The sequence below is a fragment of the Polyodon spathula genome, chromosome 24, assembly GCF_017654505.1.
Source record: "Polyodon spathula isolate WHYD16114869_AA chromosome 24, ASM1765450v1, whole genome shotgun sequence".
Taxonomy (NCBI): domain Eukaryota; kingdom Metazoa; phylum Chordata; class Actinopteri; order Acipenseriformes; family Polyodontidae; genus Polyodon; species Polyodon spathula.
Window position 1 is genome coordinate 13,499,188 of NC_054557.1, and position 21,253 is coordinate 13,520,440.

Here is a 21,253-nt window from a genome sequence, read left to right on the forward strand (position 1 = left end):
TGTGTGTAGGGGACTGTGATGAACAAATCATAACCTGTTAACTAAAGCCTACATTTCATTGTTGTTGATGGAAAATTCATGAGCTAACCCAAGCCAAGTTGACTCTTTAAAAGAGCTGCAGAACAGATAAGGTGCTGGTATGGCAGCACTAGTTTAAGGAAATAAGAGATTGAGATTGAGATGAGTCCAGTGTCAGTACAGTAGTACCACAGGAATATAACTCACGCTGTGGATTCAGAATAAGCTCTCAACCAAATATCCAGGCAAATTCTGATTACATTTGAGCCAGGGCTTCAGAAAAACGAAGTGATCTTGAATGTTCACCATTCTCATTCCAAACCCTTCAGTTGGATTTCAAATTGTTCCTCCAGAGCCAGTAAGTGCTGTGCATATCGGTGCGGTAAGCCGGCCCTGCTGCCTAATACAGAAGATGAACAGCAGAGTCAAAATGAATTACATACACTGAAAGAAGCAGGAATGAACCGCAGCAGGGTGTTATGAGCGTACTTTGGGTGACGAAGCACTCAGCTGTGTTTCTTAGTCCAAGCCGACAACATGACAGATTCAATTACACACTAGCAATGAGGCTCTTGGTAAGCTGGCTGGTTCCCCATTAGGAGAAACTTTGCACTTAAGAATAGCATTTATATGGAATGGATCAGGACAGTCTGAAAACAGCTGGAAGAACATCACACCGTTGGGATCTCTACAGACTGGTACAAACTCTCGAAAGCTGAGATTCTGTCAGTACGTTGACTGATAACAACCTTCTATAGAGATTGATACAGGGAAGGACTTGCAGAACATTCTAGAAAGGCATAGATCGATCTATAATGAGAATCACAGGACACATGGAATTTAATCACCGGCACAAGAAGGTTTTATATTATTCAGACATGTACGATTATTAACATGGAGTACAGTTTTTACAGTGTTTGCTTCAGAGCAGCATTGATTAAAGATATGTCTCCTACATACATAACCGCCTCTACTATACAAAAAAAAAAAAATCAATCCAGATACAGTGTAGCCTTATCTCAGTGCAGTTACTGTACATACACACACACACACACACACAAAGAACCCATTAACAATGACAGCAGTTTAAAAAGAACATTTAAAAAAATAGTACAGCAAATGAAACAGAATAATGTATTAAATCAGTTCTATTCAGTGATTTGATAAATGTGATGTGACATTGTCCTGGATGGAGAGTCAAGAGCTACCACCCTACCCATCATCTATAGTTCTTTTCAGCACCACTGCTGGCGTCCTTTCTCATTAAGAATTAAGTACTTATCATATCCAGTTAGCTGTTCATTGATCACCATTTACCTTAATAACAGCCGGCGAGCAGCATTGGAGACAACAGTTGCAGTCCCTGTGCTGCATAGCCACAAGCTAAGAGACGAGAGGCAGACTGGTAAAGAATCGACATACCAGTTTCTGACACTTGCACAATAGTCACGTAAAGATATCAAGACACCTTAAGTCTCAACGGCTGATGAGAAGAAATTGGACCCTGATGGCTTTTTATGCCAACGCATTACAAAAGTGCAGTACATTAAAGATTAAGGTACCATAATTGGATAATCAAAGTTTCTTGTGTGGGTTCTGCTGAATCCTCCATAGCAGCTAAAGAATTAAGGTTATACTACTCTTAGTGGCAAACAGAATTCGTAATACCACTTTTTTTTTTTTTTAAACAAACACTACTCAAAATGAAAAACAATAATAGAATTTCGCTTCCTCAGGCCATGTAACAGATACAATGTCACACGCGTGGGACAGAACTGAAGGCTGTACAGTATCTTAAAAGAATCACATGGTACAATGTGCCATTTTCTTTTTTTCTTGCTTCCAAATGTATGAGATGCTCCTGAGTGACCAGTGGTAAAAATAGAAGCTGGGCAGTTTTATTGCTACAGTAAACATGACTGGCTCTGGGAGTGAGCATTTTTATAGCTGTTTAGTTTTATCGAGAAGAGTGCTGTGCATAGCAGAGCCAAGCATTGCAGGCCCAGCCTCGGCCAGCAGGGCGGTGCTGTCTGGCTGACTAGTTTTATTTCTTTCTTTTTTTGGGGGTCGGGGTTAGTTGTGTAAGATAAAATGGATTGGCTGGGAGGCTGAGTTTATACAGCTTTTGAAAATGTATCAGATTATGAATTTACAGTATTTACAATAAACTACAAGTATTTCTCTCATAAGCCATGCAGATTCAATTTGACACCAGTGTATTTTGAAAGGGTTTGAAAGAATCATCTGGTAATACAATAACATTAAGAACATATTGGACGATCACATTTGTAGGTCACAAGTATCGTGGTCTATATCTTCTTCATTCTGGTGAACTACAGTACAAGTATGTATTAAAAACACAGTGACATTGAAAACACAGTGGACCAAGTGTTCTGTTCAGCACTGAGATCAGCCTCTCCCTTTCATCCATCCCTAAGGATCGGACATGTGCGCTACCCCAAACTCCAGGGAGCTCTGAATGTGCTGCTGGGAGTCACTGGGACTGTTTTCCCAGACTTCCAATGTCTCACGTGTGTCAAAAAACTCTTCAGGCTCCTCTGGAGGCATGGCTGACTGAGCACTGAAGACTGTTTCTGATTTGCTCTCTCTGTCCTCCAGAAGGATTCCCAGAGACCCCAGAGGATTTGAGTTAACCCCCTTCCTCTCAAGCCCAGCCAGTTGCATCAGAGGAAGGCCCTGCTGTTCTATATTTTCACTGCCGGGTGTTTGGTCTTCCTGGATGTTAGGCTGGTTGGGGCTGGTGGATTGACTCGTACTAACAACTGACTGGCCGCTAGGTTGCTGGGGGCTGGTTGGTTTACTGTCCGTCTGACCGCTCAGTAGACTTGTGTCTACGGGCTGGCAGCTTGTCTGGCTGTTCCCTGTTGGTTGCCTGCTCTGCTGACCCTCGTGCACCTCATCACTGCTCTGTGGGGTCAGGTGGATTTTGTCGCTGAAGCTGAAACAAGGAGACGTGTTGGCAGTGGTGGGGGAGGAAGGTCCAGCGCTGGACACTGTGCTGAAGGGGCCGCTGCTGTCTGCAGAGAGACAGACACAAAGATAGATAATGCTAAAAGGTGTGCAGTACTAACAGGACCAAACAAATAAATACAAACACATTTCAGGATGTCCCATAACAAAAGAACTGTGTGCAATTCTAAAATCCTATTGCAAGTAAATGTAAAAAAACTAAATTATAGATTACAGTGCAACAGGGTACTAAAGATAAACTTCAGACTGGGTGAGAAAGTCATAAACATTAACAACATCAATATACATCGTAATCAAATACAGACCCAGTGTTTCGAGATGGTACTTACATAAGCGAGGGCGGTCCGAGTGATGGCGCAGGGATAGGGCTGACACAGAGGACGACAGCACACACTGTGGGGTGAACGTGTACACTGGTGGCTGGCTCTGAGGATCGAATATATCCGAGAGAGCTGGGAGAACCACAACCACAACCACACAATGAGAAAGATTAATTAATGCAGTACATGTTCAACACTTGTTTAATGGTCATGCCAAAAAAGACGTACTGACTTGGATTAATTTCATTTCACTTATATCACAATGATATACAAGAGACAGAGTCAAACAAACAGATTGTAAAATAAATAAAGTAAAACAGCTGGGGATGGCGAGATGGCAGGTTATGTACTAAACTTGTAACTTGAAAGACAGAAAGAAAGGGACGAGACTCACCTTTGCTGGCCTTGGAGTGGGAGTCGCCACCGCTCTCGCACACCGCAGTCAGGAACTCGTTGACCTGCTTGAGGGAGAGCGAGTTGTGCAGTGTCTCCAGAGGGTAGATAGAGGGCACCATCGAGCAGCCTTCGAACCCTGCAGCACAAGAGACAAAAATCCACCCGCCCATCAGTCACAATATCGAAGGTTTGACCAAATTACTGAAGCTCAAAAACATAAGATACAAGTTGATCAGTCGATGATAAACTACCAGACTGATCAATATCTGATCCGACTGTATGTAGTATGATTCACTGAGCAAGCAATGCAGTGACTTGCACATCAACCCATCAACCTACCTATCAATCTGTCTCCGTTTCATTATCTTTCTATAACGAAGGAAATCAAACAAACACTATATCTGCCTTATCAAAATAGCAATGCCATTTAGTTTATCAATTCCGAATTTCCTTTAGCCAAATCAATACAAACCCACGCATCTAGAGTCTAGACGATATCCAAACAGGGTATACCTGTATCAAGCATGGCGGCCAAAAACTATTAAAAAAACAAAACAAAATGTGATTGATGAACAGTCATTCAACCAACATGTTGATTTGTTTAGATAACACTTCATTACATTTGCCCAAACATGTACAGTACAACGTTTGATCCCAGCAACACTGGGACACGTACAGCACACGTCATTCAGAAACAAATCGACCACAATCCCCAGTCGTCATGAAATCTTACAATCAAAAAGCAAGCCTTAGGGCATCAAGGAAAACCAAGCATTCAAGCTCATGCATTTGCACACAAACACTCACAGGTGTACAGACAGTGTTCTCAGGAAATCAAAGGATTTAACAAAACCGTTCTCAATAAAATCATTAAAAAAAAAAAAGAATTATAAAAAAAAAGAATTCTCTCTTCTGACTGGATCACTATGCACTCCACTCGTAATCTCCGCTGACCATGACAGAATCAGACACACTGCATTACAGGTGGGATGAAATAAACTCTTGCGTCTCCTCCTCTTTATACAGAACATTAGGCGATCGATGGGCGACTGCCGATGCTGTTTGGACAATTCCATTAAACAGATGCAGGTGGGATGCCTCATTTAACAGCGAGCGAGTTCAGCCAGCCTTAAGAAGGGCTCTAAAGCAAAGGCCCCATCAGCTTGGGGCCAAACCACTTTGCACTCAGGAGGCACTCCCAATACTAAAGATGACATCTTTAAGCAGTGTACTGATTCCTGGGTTTGACTGTCTGTCCTTCACTCCTCGAGAGGGCCAGTCTGTTTTGAGCTGCACGGTATGTCTGTGGATATCATCACAAGAGAGGAGAGTGTCCCTAGCCAAGAAGCAAAATCAGTAAAGTTGGTGTTTTGCTCAGACACAGTATGTAGCAGCACATAGTAAACAGCCATTCCAGACCACTGAGCTAATTCTACCTAGGAGCTGGATGTGCTATGTATACTGACTTCCACCCCCTACACCGCGGATTTAAGTTTTTCCCCAAAGCAAAAAAAAAAAAAAGACGTCAGTACAAAATCCGTGCCTTGCACCAAGGGTTAACTAGAGGGGGGAACGAGCTGCAAGTTTCTGTGGAACAGAGACCCCAGAGGTGGGGGGTCACGATCGTGGTGTCCTCAGACTGAGCTGGGCTGGTGTGGCCCCCAGGCAAAGAAAGGATTTTCTGAAGCAGCACAAAAATAAAAAATAAATGCTTTATGGGTATCACAGGCAAGCATGCAGTGAGAGAAGAGTGCTGTGCATAGCAGAGCCAAGCATTGCAGGCCCAGCCTCGGCCAGCAGGGCGGTGCTGTGGGGCTGACCGTAGAGGCACTCGATGGTGTCCTGGCCGGAGATTAACCAGTTGCGGAACAGGCGCAGGTGGTAGGAGCAATGGTGCAGGTGATGGGCCAGCGCCCTGTCCATAGATAGGTGCCGCCCCAGAGCCTGGTCTGTAGAGAACCGCCGCAAGAGCTGGGCAACATGGTGCTCCTCCAGGGCCTCTGGGGAAGAAGAAGTAGAGCGAGGGAGGAAGGACAGAGAGGGAGGAGGAGGAGGAGGGACAGAGGGAGAAAGGGCCAGCAATGCAGCATGGTCAGCGCTGGGGACCCATCTCCCCCTCAATCTCTCTCTCCCTCTCCCTCTATTACTTCAGTGCTTCTTAGATACAGGAGGGCACATGGAATTGAGACCATAAAAAGGGCCTTCTCTTCGAACTGGATTAAAGATGACATTCAAAAGACGTCGGACTGATTCAGTACCTGCTGGGCTTGTAAAAGCAGTCTCGGAGCTTCGGTCCTGCTGTCGTCCACTCTAATATCTGGATTACTTAGTATTTATTTGACCAATATGGCAGTTATACAGAGGTCAAATAGTAGCCAATTAAAAGTCTGACTAAGACAAACAAAGGTCAAGGCCTTGCCCCCACCCATATACTGGTGTTTTGAACCTGTCATTATTAGTTCTGGTACCCCTTTATTTAAATGTTTAAAATGACAGATTTTCCAGGCTGATGAATGAAGTTTCTAACGCTGTTTAAAACAATCTACTCAGAGTTGCTATTAAACACCCAAAGGAACACTCCATTCCTGTTGTATCTCTCCACCCTCAATAAATCAGAGACCCATCAATCAAAAGAAATGCCAGTTAAGAGACAGCATAAAAAAAGAGCAGGCATCAGGGTTACAAATAAGCAAAAACATTAATGAAGGACAGACGACTTCTTTTTTAAATGGCTGTTAAAACATTTAGGCTGGTTAGGCGGGTGATGGCGGTAGATTGTAATTCAGGATGCAATGTTTAATCTCTGGAGTCTCGAGTTCAAATCTGCTTTATGTCTAGGTGGGTAGAAAGACAGACAAGATCATCTTTAAAGATCAGAGGTCGAATCTCAGTAGACTCAATCAGTTCATAAAAGCATTAACACGTTATTAAGCAGTCTGGGCTTTGCATTTAATGGTTACAAAATAAACGTACTGTTATTACCACTTCTATAACTGAAGAGAACTTGACATACATGCATAACATAAGCTTTAGAAAAGGGAAAAAAAGATCTTCAATTCCTTACATGTGGAGAGGTAGCTGCAGATAACCAATGAAAACATCACTCTGTGAATGGATGCACATTGCGACTGGTCAGTTTTAACACCTTGTATTTCACCCTGCAGTGGTCTCGAGTCAATTCTTGCAAGAGTTAAGCTTTTGTGGCTGGGACAGGCACACCTCACAGTGTCGCTGGGACAGGCACACCTCACAGTGTCGCTGGGACAGGCACACCTCACAGTGTCGCTGGGACAGGCACACCTCACTTGCTTTTCTTTAAAAGGAATCTACAGCCATTTAGAGCTGAAACGAGTCTAACTCATGATATAATAATGATTATTATTATGGGTATATTTCCCCAATTCGCGCCACCCCCATAGTAAATGTGCCTACAGTAGAAACACGAGCCCACTACAGTGTGTTCCTCACCACCTCCACCAGGAAGCTCACTGGTCACTTTGAGGCGAAAATGAAAAGGTTGTATTTGAGTTAGAGTTCAATCTCAGCTACTCATTGGTTTAATATGGAATTTCAAATCCTTTTAATGGGTAAACTGAACTGTTGTTTTTTTACAATAAAAGTGTCACGGTTTTGCTAAGAGGAGGGAACCAGGCATGAGGCGTGAGGGATTCGGTTCCTTACTTTACACAAGGACTAGAAATAAACACATACATGTTTTTGCCTTCATTAAAAACAAAATACATTAAATAAATACATAGAATATTAAGAACGACACAAAATCACAGTGTAACCCTTTCCCCATTAGCAAGAACTGGGACATGTTCTGTTAAAGTTACAGAAAAAAAAGTGCCCTACACTGTTATGGGAGATGCCTCTGCTTGTCTGCTTGCTTAGCAAGCAGAGATGCCCATTTAGACAAACTGGTAGAGCTTTCGCTGGCAAACAGATCACAGTATCAATCCACTAAGTTCTCAATATTGTATCGATACATTTGAGGATGCAGTCCATCCTCTTAGGAAGCTGTGATCGCAGTTACTTCTAAAAAAGCCATTAAAATGGAGAGACCGGCAAGGTCAGTCATCGATAACAGGGGAAGGGTTAATAATCATCATATAGTTTTCAGTAGATGGGTGGGAATCAAAACATCCTGAAATTATATACATGATAGTATGTATATACACATATGTTATCATATATATATATATATATATATATATATATATATATATATATATATATATATATATATATATATATATATATATATATATATATACAAATTTACAACAAATCAAAAACAGGTGAGGGTGACAAGTACAATAATGCAGAGATGATTATCAGTGGGTGAGAATCCAAGCGGATGGGCAGAAAGGTGGGGAGGTAAGAAAACATGAAGGTGGAAGCTCATTACAAAAAAGGGTTTTCCCAGAATCATGCAAGACAAGGGAGGTGGAGGAGTGGAAATATACTTGAAGGGAGGTGAAGGAGTGGAAATATACTTGAAAGAAGCAGACGTACCATTAGTCGGATGCTTTGCAAACGACACAGAAAATCGCTTTACTGCCGGCATAGACAACAACTCTGAGGAAATAAAAAAGGTCACTAGAGTTACCATCTCTTTCACTCGGCACCTGCATTGGGGGGGGGGGGGTAAACAGGGACAGTGTTCAAGGCACAAAGCTTGAGAGGATGGGGGACAAGAATTCCTGGTTTAGTCAGGACTGGGACTGAGGTGGGAGGAGGCAGGGAAGAGGGGAGGATGCCCTAACGTGGATGCTGGGAAGGTGGAGATGCATAGTACTTGGAGAAAACAATAATAATAATAATAATAATAATAATAATAATAATAATAATAATAATAATAGCCATGGGGAATGAACTTAATTAGCCATTTGCTCTCAAACTGGAGAGCTAGATCAGTTTTATAGGAGTTTGGTCCCATAGAGACAGGGAATCCCAGAAACATCTAGAAGATTGATTCTCTGTCACCCCATTGCCTGCACAAGACAACATAAAATGCAGCCCAGAGGGTGCTGTCATTTCCATTCTCCACTCAAAATGCCAGGCCTCTTAAAACTGAAAAAATAGCCATCCTCCACAGCCGAGACATTTCCATTCCCCACACTCTGAATCACCCCCCACACACTCGCTTCTTACCCTCCCCTCTCCTCACATCCAATGCAAATGCACCTGGACTTTGGTCCTGACCTGTAAGGTTTAGAATGCTTTCTTTTACATCCGATAACAAACATCGCACACACACACTCACAAAACACAGAGCCTATGGTAAAGCATTTCTTGTAGTCTGTGTTAGCACACTTCTAAAGAAAAAGAACAAGGCTTTCTGCTGAAGTCTGATAAGGACAGGCTTTACCAACCTCAAACACTGTGATATTGATCAGGATATTACAAAGCCAATGTGGGAGGTTGTGTTTTTGTATTGTTTTTTTTGTTTAAGGACACCACACAACCTGTATGGAGGTTTTCTAAAATGGCAGCTGCTGCCTAACAACATCCCATTGTGCCGGCACCGTGACCTCTAGTGGTTGTTGTGGTGACGCACAGAAGAACTAGGCCCCAGTGAGCCAGCAGAATTGAAGAGCCACCATAGTTAAAACTGCAGTGGTGCTTGATTTTTGTTGTCAGTTTGATGTACAACAGCTCCCCCCAATGGAGGAGCCAGGAAACACACTGAAGGGCTACGACACGACAGTCAAAATTATTATTATAAAAAAAACAAAACAAAACCACCACCAAGTTGGTGTGAGCTGTGATTCTGTATTCTAGAGATTCCAATTTGAAGAGGTGTTCCATGCAGGTTTGTCATCCTCTCCCTCCCCATGCAGTGGCAGTGTTGTTAGGTGTACAGTTTACAGGAGGTTTCATCCATGCCAGTTAGGTCATGTTGCCATACCGCCAAAAATGATCTGTCTGGCTCTAAACACAAGGCAGTGAGAATGAGAGTGTGTAACAATACAGTGAGAATGAGCGTGTGTAACGATACAGTCTGGCTCTAAACACAAGGCAGTGAGAATGAGAGTGTGTAACGATACAGTCTGGCTCTAAACACAAGGCAGTGAGAATGTGGGCAAGCCGAACCTTCACGTTTTGTATTTGGACGGGATGTTTCTGACACCTGGTTGTTGCCAACAGTAATTACACTTGCTTTTGAAATAAGAGGCAAAATCAAGAACATGGACATTGAACACAGAGATGATTTGAACCCAGGTTTAGAGAAATACATTGTATTCTGTTTAACCCTATCCTTTCCAGGTTGAGCAATGTGTTTTGTTTAACCCTATCCTTTCCAGGTTGAGCAATGCATTTGAGGTTTACTGGACGTTGTTGTCGATGCCGGTAAAACCAAATAAGGAACAGTAACAATAATTCATATATAAAAGTACAATACATCTCACAGCACAGACTAGCAATGCTAAACAGGTGTATCGACATGTCTAGAGACCCCAAAAACCAGGTGTGCCGTTACTGAATACCGTTTTTCTCCACACTATGATTAGGGTTTCTTTTTCATCTGAAAGCACACCAGAGGCTGGGACAGTGTTTAACTCACAGCCTCTAAACTGTAGAAAAGTACTACACTGCTGCATTAATTCCTTTGCTCATTTCGGATTACTCTGTGTCACTAAGCAAGTTGGACAAAGAATGGACAAACACATTGAGAGAATAGGAGGACACAATCCTTACACTGTAACGAATGTTAAGTTACCATACGGCAGCGCAGGACTGAGCAGGACTCATGACAGCGCTCTGCAGAACGATCTTGAGATGGACTCAAAGTTATAGGCAAGTTATAGGCTAAACATCAGGTTTAGTAAATCACGTACTTATGATAACTGCAAAGCATCTATATAATGCAGGGTATTCAAAGTTTACTTGTACTGATCCTTACAGTCCAAGTAATTTTATAAAAATTGGTAGGTTTCAAGTTGTATTACTACATTTAAAAAAAAAATTTCTACAAGAAATAGAGCTAATTCCCTCCCCAATTAAAAAAAAAAAAAACCATTACAAACCCCCAGCAAAGTGGGGAAACGTACCGTCTTTATAGAAGAGGCTGCCGGAGAATTTTTTGCGGTGCGTACGAGCGTAGTCCTGCAGGTTGGGGGCGCTAGAGGACCCCCCCAAGACAGTTGTACTGAAGAGCCCTGTGCATTGGGACCCTGTGTAGGAGAACGAGGAATATGGGGGGGCGGGGGGAGGAGGGTATATTAGTAACCACATCACAACATGCGGTTGGTTATTCAATCTGTGAATCAGCTTGAACAAGGATGAAGAGTTACACCAGAACACACAGGCAGCATGGTTCAGTGCACGAAATCCTGTCCAGGGGAAACCTGAATTTGAAGTGTCTAAGACTTCACATCATTTTATAAGAAAAAGCAAGTATTGACTATCTTTACCTTTCACGCAGCAACCTTTTTGTGGCATAACGGATAGACAACAGGAGTTTCAGCTGCAATAGCCAGGGCTATAGAGTGAAGGTAACACCCAAGGGCCACACAAGCAATGCTGTTGAGTTGACAGCCTCATTAAGATAAGCGCTGAGGGGAGTTTTAAAAATGTCAACAGAGGCTCAAGCATTCACTCACTGGGGGAAACAGAGAGGCCGTCATTCTGAAGGCAAAGTAAAGCTCTGCTGTGCTTCATATACTATAAAACACTCACTATGTTAGTAGGTCAGGCACAGGGAATACTGCTATCCAAGTTCTTTGTTTTACTTCCTCCAGGAGAATAGCAATCCCGATCTCATATCTTACAAGCCAATTCAGGGAACACTTAAAAGGCAACTCATCAGTATTAACCCCCATCCCCAGTGAGAATCTCCCACATGGAAATGTATGCAACTGCAGAGGTTTATCAGGTTGTACTGTAGAACACCTGCAGCCTTTTATAAACATTCTACAAACCAGATCAGACACGACTGTAGAGAAAACCACATCGGCTGTGTGACGAAATCCTGATCCTGTGTTGATGGAAGTACAGAAAACATGACCGACGATTCACCCGCACAGATTACTTTACCAAGCAGTAACGACAGGAACACTTTCATATAATTTCTGATAATGTAAGAAGCCTAGAGACCAAACAGATACAAACCTAAGCCGCTCTGTTTCATTTCTGGAGACTGTCGGGTGTAGGAAGGGAAGAGGCGGTAGCCCCCAGACTTGGAAGAAGAGGTTTCAGACAGAACCTGATGAGAAGAAAAGCATGTTCGCTTCACATCACAGCGTTAGATATGGTAGTATCCCCTGTATGCTCTGTATGTGCATGTAAAAATAGAATAAAAACAGTGTGACTGACTGACAGACTGACTCCAAATCGCTAAATATTTACTCAAGAATGTCCTTTTGCAAATAGACACCCAGGTTTCTCTAAAGTTATTAAGCCACTTTGCAATGTTGCTGTGTCTGTATTAAGCTGGTAATATGTTAAAACCTTTTAGGACCCTTTATTGATCCATGGCGGTGGTCGAAGAATCTTGATCCCCATCATTTGGTGTCTCTACTTCCCACGTTTCATTCTTCTGTGGTGAATGCGTCTGTCAGAGATTAAGCACCCTGTAGATTCATGCTGAAAGACTCGATTTGCTAATCCCACATACCTCCATGGAGCCAGCCTTTGGCGTGCGGGTGAGTAGGGACTTCCTCTGGATGCCGATTGGCTCGGAAAGGGGCACCGCCCGGTCTGGTTCATCGTGGGACAGATCCTCTATGCTTCCAGGGTCTGTCTGCTTCTCCTCGTTCTGTCAGGGCAGGACAGGAAGGGGCTGGCATTAACATACAGCTTCTCCACTAAAAGTGCACACTGTAGAACTGTATTCTGTTCCGTCACTGCTGACTTAAACCTCTCTGGACCAGTATCACCATTGTTTAAAAAAAACAAAACAAACAAAAAACATAAACACTAAAGCCCTGTTTTCTTTGATAATAACTAAATGTCCACTTATATTAGACTACAATTAGACAATATGTTGTTGGTTAGAAAGCTCAAAGTGACATAAATCACACAGCTGAGTTGCCTTCCTTGCATCCCAGGTGTGCTGTTCCACAGAAACAAATGACTGAAAGCAAGTATTCGTAATCCCCCACCCCACCCCCCCAGGTAGACTTGCCTCAGCTGAGGCGGGACGGAACCCAAACCCCATGGGTGCGTTCTCCTCCTCCTCACACCCCTTCACCCCGGGGCTGAAGTGCAGCTCCACATGGAATCGCTCCTCCGACGAGGGGTCCTGCACAACAGCACACGATGGCTTAATGACTAGCGGAGGCAGCCGTGGCTCGGCACAAACCACAAGACTGAACCGCTGCTAAAAGATACAGGACTGTCACTGTGACTAACACACCTTGTTGTTATCCTCGTAGATCATGATGACGATCTGGGTCATGTAGTTGAGTTCCGAGACCGCGCCCAGGTAATCCATCGCCCTCTTCCACTGCTGGTCATTCAGCTCCTGCCAGACACACAGAGACAGGCAAAGATGTACTTCTACACAGTGCCACTTAGCATCTGTATTCTTTTTTTTATCTAGTCATAAACATGCAGCCCGATTCAATCACAGCCAAGTTTATGGGAAGTATTCAGTTGCAAAGAAATAAACTTGCCTTTTTGACACTTCTTGTAACTGAACTAAACAGGCATGCTCCTGCCTCTACCAGCATTATGGAGGGTCAACTGTAGCTGTGCAGTAGCGGAAGGAAGCAAGACAAAACTGTAAATAACTGCAAAACAGGGGATCTCTTTTGTTCTGCTTTTTTTGATGTACAAATCTCATCACCATTGATTCTTAGGTTACCAAATGTTTAAGGGCATTATTATTATCGCAGGGCACGCTGCACTGAGACCTCTGCTAGCACTAACGCCAACCCCAAGGGAGTGCTCGCTTACATCCAGAAGGCCCCCGTAGCGGAAGACACTGAGCAGGGAGTGCACGTGGCTCTCGCTGGTGAAATAGAGCCGTGTCCGCACGTGACGGCCCGGTGACATCACTCCACGTGAGTACCTGAAACACCAATCACAGGAGTCTGTCAGAGCCACACCCATACTCTTTTTTTCCCCCAACAATCTGCTCAAAATCAAGACTTGATTTGACTTTGTTGTTTGAGTGAAGTTGCACCTACAATATTCAGAAGCATGAAAAATAACCGCGCAAGCAGAAACATAGCGAATATTACAGAACAAAAACAGTAGAACATTAAAACACTAGCTATTAAATATTTGAATTATGTAAAATGATGATAAATGATAGAGTAGCAGGTTGGCAGATTTCAAGGTATATATATAGAGAGAGAGAGAAGAGCAGGCACTCACAGAGGGTGCAGCTTGTTGACAGACTCGTCCTCATGTGTCCTCTGCATATCCAGCTGGATCTTCTTGATGAGTGGAAGGCAGTAGGTGTACGCAATGTCCAACTTCTCCTCCTTGTCGATGCCATACTCCTGTAAGAAGGAGGAGGGGGAGCAAGGCATGAGCAAATCACTAAAAGAGCTCCACATTCACAACGGCTTACACTGGTGGTGTCTCCTCTTTCAGCAGAACATGTCTAACTCTAACAGTACTGAAGTGTCCTACTCCCCAATTCAGGAGTATGGCGAGTTCATTAGTCTCGCTCCACTGGCTACTCAGAGATATTACATGCTGAAAAAAAGCAGACCAAATTAGTCGTGCCCCCCCCCCCTTCCAGTTTCAAATTCTTTGCTGTTTGCATTCAATGGATTTCAGTGCATTCATAAAGTATATAACAGTACCAGACTAGGATGCAAACGTGTCGATAATGCATTATTTCAAAGGTCTTCGTGTATCTGAATGTGACAACCTGCGGGATGATGATATCGGCGAGCGCTTTGGACAGTCTGAAGAGCTCCAGCGTGTCCTCCAGCCCCAGGGAGCTGTTGTGCTGCACATCGTACTTGATGCAGTCATAGATGTCGGGGATCTTGCTGATGTCGTATCGGCCACTCTTCATGTGGAAATCTCGCTCCAGCTTGGACCAGCGCTGTAGCATCAGCTCCAGAGTCTCACTATGGTACAGCTGCAGATCTGAGAGGTGGAAGGGAGGCAAGACATTGCATCTCTAAGGCCTATGGAACTTACGAAAAAGGTATGCAATAAATTAAAGACAAAATATACAGAAGGGAAAACCACTCTAAAGCTGCATTCAAGTAAGACTCATTTAAATAGAAAAAACAACTGATCATATTTTTTTGTCAACCATTCATATCTCTGATGCAGCAAAAACACATTGCATTACATCAACATCAGTCAAAAAAAGAACATTGGGACGTGCACTACTTACAAATGCCATCTACATACAGGGAATGGAATATGAAAAGGAGAGGAAGCTTCACATCACACATTCATCGCCCATCGTTTACCTGCAGACTTGGGGTCCTCGAGCCTGGTGCGGATCTGGGATGTGAGGCTCTGGATGAGTGCATAGGCTCGGTCACAGGTCTGCACTGGGTTCCCAACGAGCTTCATGGAGTTCAGCACAGATGAGATGCCAGTGGGGGACAGCTACAAAAAGTGCAAAACATGCGTCTGCATATATAGTGCCTCTGCAGGAAACACGTGGTTTTGTAATTTATTTATTACTATTTGTTACAGCTAAACCTCACCCCTATCTTTTACATTACAATGTACCTCACCGGTCGGTTTCAAAGACCCTGATTAGCACTAAACTAAACTCGGCTCCCATAAAATCATCAACAGCCCATCCTTTACATTCATGAACACTGCAGACTATTATTATTATTATTAATATTATTATTATTATTATTATTATTATTATTATTATATTATTATTATTATCATCATCTTTTTTTTTTTTTTTTCTGGGCTTGATATAGTGATTATTAATACCATTTTTTTTTTTTTTTTTTTTTAAAGTCTCACAAAACAAGCATTTACAGAAATACCAGCACTGGCTGCAGAACTGAGCAGTTACCCTGTCGAAGTCCTCCTCAGTGAAGTCCTGGTCCTTCTGCATGATCTCGTGGAGCCGCGCCTTCACCCGATGCTGGCAGCCGCTGAGCGAGTCGCGGTCACTGTCCAGCAGCCCGTTCATGTTGGCACTCTTCACCATCTGGACCAGGATGGGGGTCAGCTCCCCCTCCAGAGCCAGCAGCCCCTGCAACACAGACAGAGACCGGAGAGGTCACTCTCCACACACTAGGAGCTCAGCCTGAATTTCTAGCTTCACAAATGAAAAACTAGCTCTGGTGCAACTGCAATGTATTTTTTTGAAATGCAGAAGCTACTGTGCTAGAAGTCGTAATTGCTGCAGACTCCATTAAGCTTCTGCATTCATATATATTTATTTTGTGCGTTTACCTTGGCAAAGGCTGCTGCTGTCATCTGCACCCTCCCCTCGTCAGAGGCGTAGATCTTGAGGTCGTGTCGGTAGGTGCTGTGCAGTCTGAGCAGCCCACAGCCTGGAAACCCAGCATAGTCGCCTAGAGTGAGAACAGCACAGCGTTAGTGTCGCTCTGTACAGGACGGTGCAGCCTGTGGTCTGGGAAACCCGCAATGCTCACCTAGAGTTCAAAATGAAACTGAGTTAGTCCATAAGCTATTTTATAGCCCGAGGCCTAAACTTAGCCACTTAAAATGCTTGTTTAAAGGCTACAAGGCGTACCCAGATCTATCCAGAGTTAGCCTTTATATAATACAAAGAAAAACAGCTTCTGTAACAGGTACTATAAGGCAAGAACGCATTAAAAAATGTTCAGTTATTGTTAAAAACAAAACTGTAAAAAAGAAAAAAAAAAGTTGCTTGCATGCTCACATCCATTATGAATAAACCCTAACGCAGAAAAAGAGCCAGCAAGTCAGAGCTCAGGAATCCATCCATTACATCCAGCAGTCTGAGAAATCGCATTAGCAGAGAGCAGGATACAATAAAAGGGGGACCTTCACATACCTCCTGATTTCAAATCTGAAACATAGTTTACAAAAAAAGGCTCTAGGAGTTTCTAGCTGAACGAGTATCAAAATCAATAGTGTACAATCCAGAGGCTGCGCTTTTTGAACGGTGTGGGTCCCACTCTGAACTTGTTTCAGCTACAGGGCACTACACGTTTGGGAAGAGTAATCTCAGAGTCAAGAATCAAAACCTAAATTCAAACATCTACTGAGATCCTGGAGATTTATTGAGGCGAAAGTAACAGTTCACAAATAAAAAATCCCAATAAAAGGAATCCCAAAAGGACAGGCACCAAGCAGTAAGAGTTTTTCTGTCTGACCCACAGAGTGAAGGAAGATATTTCTGCACACCCAGAGTTGTTAGTCTAATGGATGTGTTAGGGTGCAGAAGGGGGGTTTAGTGGGGTGAAAGCAGCAAGGCTACTGGCCAGAGTTAATACGAAGAGGAAAGGTTTCTAAAGCCCTTCTTACCACAGTCAATAGGAGACTCGCAGCCAAGGGCTCTGCTGCTACCATCTAGCTAACGAGTCAAAAAGGCAAGAGGAAAGAGAAGAATTAAAAGGAAACTGCCACTTCAGACTGCAATCCCTTTAAGGCAAAAAAGAAGACCAGTGCAGGATCACCAGTATCACTGTCTGGAAAGATCACACTTCACTTGTCATGCTATCCTGTGAAAATAAGCTTCGCTCTTAACCCTTTGCAGTCTGTTTATTCAGCGCTTGTCAGGCGCGTTGGGTCCAATTTATTTTCATATGTGCTATTTATTTTACAATAGCGCTGTTTACATTTTTTTTCAGAGTAAAACAGGTTTAAAAGGCATTAAATCGCAAAAGGACACTCAGTACCGTATCTACAGCCAAGCCCCACCCATTGTTCGCTGTATTTTTCACATACCTCTTTATAGACATGCAAACTGATAAATCCTCTCCTGATCACTCATTATCACCAAACTCCTCAATAAAGTCATTATTTTATTACTATAACATCTCCAGAAAGCTCTGCGCATGTCTGATATTCTTTGAGCGCTGGATGCAGAAGCAGCTACCTCCTTTGTTATGTCTGTGTTATCTCTGTAGTGGATGGGGCCCTTTCAGATACAACCTTTACTTTATTTTTATTTTTTTTCGGTTTCATTCGGCCATTGAAAGGTTTTCTCGGCTTTTTCAGGAGAAAAAACGACTAGAGACCTGTGCTTTACGAGTTTTTGATGATGTCGGACAGGGTCCGACATTGGAAGGGAAAGGGAAAGTTGTAAAAGGGTTACAAAGGGTTAAAGAAACACCTCCAAGATGTTTTTTTTTTGTTTGTTTTTGTTTTTATATATACACACACATTTCTTATTTTTGTCTTGCCGTCTTCTCCCCCATTCATATTAGAAATGTGGATTACAGGCTTCATTTCAAGGAATTGTTTAGCCACAGTGTATAGTTGACAAGCTCAGGTGAGGTGTGTCGTATTAACCCAAGATTGGTTGAAACTGCTGTGCAACGGGAGCCTTATTTCCACCTGTGCTGTGCTTAGAGGAATGCAGTAACAGTGTGTCAGCAGATCTGTACCTTGCCCTCCTGGGTACATGCACCTGAATGCTCTGCCCAGCTCCTCTGCTTGTACTCTACCAGCCGGGGTCAGCTCGCCTCCCCACTTCAAAACAAGCAACAGAGACGGACCCTCCTTCCGAGAATCTGAAGTAGAAGACAACACATTATTCTCAGAGTATTCTGTATGGGGTGGATCACCTTTAAAACAGTACTAGGCATCTTTAATGATGTCTAATCCAGGAAAAAGGCAGCACTAACGCCGCATTGTTATGGGAGACAGAACTGGACATCACAAATACACAAAGACACATACCTTCCTCCTCACTGGAGGTTTTTGGTTGCCCGTGAGGCAGATAGGTTAGCTGCACCTTCCTGTTTATCCCAGAGAAATGGCCGTACCTGCAAACAGCAGCAAGAACGTAAAGTTAAATCTAGAATGGCTCAACATTTGAAACCCTCATGCACACAGATATTGTGCTTCCTATTTATTAACGGTGTAGTACATTAGAAAAACAAGCAAGCATGTAAGACAATGCAGGACACAGACAGAGACCCCACTTGAAATCAAAAAACAAAAGACAGTACGACATACCAGCACGGCACACGGGGGGGGCAGGGGTTAAACCTCAACTAGTTGACACGGCAAGACAGGAATACAAGGCACAGAAGATTTGATTGATTTGAAGAGAGCTGCACACTGAGATGCTACATTTAATTTAACCCTTTGCGGTCCTATGTCGGACCAGGTTTGACATTACAATTTTCCCTTTCCAGTCCGATGTCATCAAAAAGACGGAAAGCACAGGTCTCTAGTTGTTTTTTCTCAGGAAAAAGCTGAGAAAACCTTTCAATGGCCGAGTGAGACCGATAGGAACCGAATGAAGCCAAAAAAATTAATAAATAAATAAATAGATAAATAAATAAAGGCAGTATCTGATAGCCCCATGCACCACAGAGAAAACAGACACAAGCAGATAGCACAAGGAGATAGGAGATTACTGCTTCCGCATCCAGGGCTCAATGAATATCACTGACATTTGCAGAGCTTTTAGAGATGTTATAGTAATAAAATAATGACTTTGACTGCAATATTGATGAGTTTGGTGATAAAACGAGTGATCAGGAGAGGATTTATCAGTATGCACGTCTATAAAGAGGTATGTGAAAAACACAGCAAACAAGGGGTGGGGCTTGGCTGGAGATGCAGTACTGATGTCCTTTTGCTATACACTGCCTTTTAAACCCGTTTTACTGAGAAAAATATTTTATTTATTTCAAATATTTTAAACAGCGCGTGTAAAATAAACGGCGCGTGTCAAAATAAATTGGACCTGACGCGCTTGACAAGCGCTGAATAAATGGAGCGCTAAGGGTTAACTTGGATGTTCCTCTTCCCTGCGCTTCACTGAATCAATGATGCCACTGAGGTAATGACCCTACCCCCACCCACCCCCCCCACTGTGGGAACCTAAAACATTTACTGACAACCCAGGGGGTTAGAAGGTGACTGGTTAGGGCAACAGTAAGTGTGGGCGACATGTTGCTGTTTGGACAGAAGTGAAGTGGTTGATTGGTTGGGATTATAATGCCAATAACAAAAAGACAAAACCTTTTACTCCTGTCAAAAACAACAGGGGTGAGGAGAGAGTACTGATAGTCATTCACGCTCGACTGCCTTCAGAAAGGAAGAGAGGAAAAAAGGAGATAAAACACGGAAGCAGCCAGCCAGCTCTAACGAAATACAAACACACGTGAACCATGGAGGACTAGGCACAGGAACAAAGCACCTAGTGGTAGCACGTCTGTAAAACACGGCAACAGATTAGCAAGCACATTACAGACAAATTGCAAAGCCAGTGTAGTAAACTGGCATAAGCAACAAAGTGCAGTTAATCACAGTAATGGTTAAGCGAACCTAAACTGCAGTGGTCTGTATTTTGCTACACTATCTGATAGGGCTCAGAATTCCTTTCGCTATTCCCAATCCCATTCTGACACTTACATCTCCAGCACAGTTTTCAGCTGCTCCAGTTTGGATTTCTTCTCCTCGATCTCGCAGTCGTTGTGCTGGCCCAGTTCAGCCAACAGCTGCCGAGCGATGTCCAGCACCTCCTGAAGAATGACGGAATAGAAGGTATAAACGCGTGGGTGTGGTGAACAAGCCCATGGTGGAGCAGCGATGATGACCTTCATACCCTATGAGCGACTGCACCACCCCTCCCTCTCCTGCCCGGTCTCACCTGCAACTGTTTTGGCTTCTTCAGCTTCAGTTTCCCAGTCTTGTACCCCTCGTATTTCTCAAACAGATCGAAGAACCTGAAAGAAAGCCAAACGTGACTAGAATTCATTTTGGACAGAAAGCAAAATAGAATTTTTTTTTTTTTTTTTTTTTTTTTTTTGTGTAAAGCCCAAAAGATGAAACAAATAATTATTTCCATGCGAGAAATAACTAATAATCTGTAAATCAAGCTTATTAACCCTTTCAGTCCTGCAGTTTTACTGTCAAGCTGAAGGAGGAACTCCTTCAAATATATATAACAGGACAAATATACACACGACCTCAGAGTGGGAACTAGGAGTCCTGTGAGGCTCCAGTGTACTTTGTCGGCACATGTTAACATACAGTGCTAAGATAAGGCAGGACCTTGAGGTCCCGCCAGGACTACGAGAGTTAAAAAAAACAAACCCACCAAATCTGAAGAGAATTAAAACAACTCACATTGGGTTCCTGACTTCCATCTTCATTTTCTGTTTGGGGGTTCGATCTCCATGTCGAATGATTGCAATAACACAGCGCAGCTCCATCCTGAGGGAGGAGACGTGAATCAGCGCATCCTGCTTTGTATTTACAGCATCTCTCCAATGATGGGACACATCCTACTACTAGTTTAAAAAACGCAGTCTTGCACTCTTGGTTACTTCACCTGGATAGTGAATCTTTCCCCAGCCCTTCAGGAACCCTGTATGTAACCACCCAGCTGCTTTCCATATTGACTGACATGCTTTGCAACCACTAAGATACTTTAAAACCAAAGATACTCCTGGAAA

At 43.2% G+C, this 21,253-nt stretch overlaps 1 protein-coding gene across 6 annotated transcripts in view; it reads right to left on the minus strand.

The window, feature by feature from the left end:
* Positions 1–2,184: 2,184 nt before the first annotated feature.
* Positions 2,185–21,253, minus strand: part of LOC121299129 (inositol hexakisphosphate and diphosphoinositol-pentakisphosphate kinase 2-like) — a 29,950-nt gene continuing 10,881 nt past the window's right edge. The window contains exons 11-31 of one of the 6 annotated variants that reach the window (XM_041226689.1): positions 20,925–21,011; positions 20,446–20,521; positions 20,208–20,317; positions 18,519–18,604; positions 18,224–18,349; positions 16,077–16,198; positions 15,691–15,873; positions 15,119–15,260; positions 14,560–14,783; positions 14,055–14,182; positions 13,632–13,746; positions 13,090–13,197; positions 12,859–12,975; positions 12,349–12,489; positions 11,844–11,937; positions 10,784–10,906; positions 8,244–8,306; positions 5,546–5,725; positions 3,724–3,861; positions 3,339–3,461; positions 2,185–3,056 (exon numbers count right to left, since the gene is read on the minus strand). In XM_041226689.1, coding sequence (XP_041082623.1) covers positions 2,452–3,056; positions 3,339–3,461; positions 3,724–3,861; positions 5,546–5,725; positions 8,244–8,306; positions 10,784–10,906; positions 11,844–11,937; positions 12,349–12,489; positions 12,859–12,975; positions 13,090–13,197; positions 13,632–13,746; positions 14,055–14,182; positions 14,560–14,783; positions 15,119–15,260; positions 15,691–15,873; positions 16,077–16,198; positions 18,224–18,349; positions 18,519–18,604; positions 20,208–20,317; positions 20,446–20,521; positions 20,925–21,011 — 3,091 coding nt within the window. In that variant the 3' untranslated portion in view covers positions 2,185–2,451. The remainder of the gene's footprint in view (positions 3,057–3,338; positions 3,462–3,723; positions 3,862–5,545; positions 5,726–8,243; positions 8,307–10,783; positions 10,907–11,843; positions 11,938–12,348; positions 12,490–12,858; positions 12,976–13,089; positions 13,198–13,631; positions 13,747–14,054; positions 14,183–14,559; positions 14,784–15,118; positions 15,261–15,690; positions 15,874–16,076; positions 16,199–18,223; positions 18,350–18,518; positions 18,605–20,207; positions 20,318–20,445; positions 20,522–20,924; positions 21,012–21,253) is intronic. The other 5 variants (XM_041226690.1, XM_041226691.1, XM_041226693.1 and 2 more) reach the window with 5 other exon arrangements.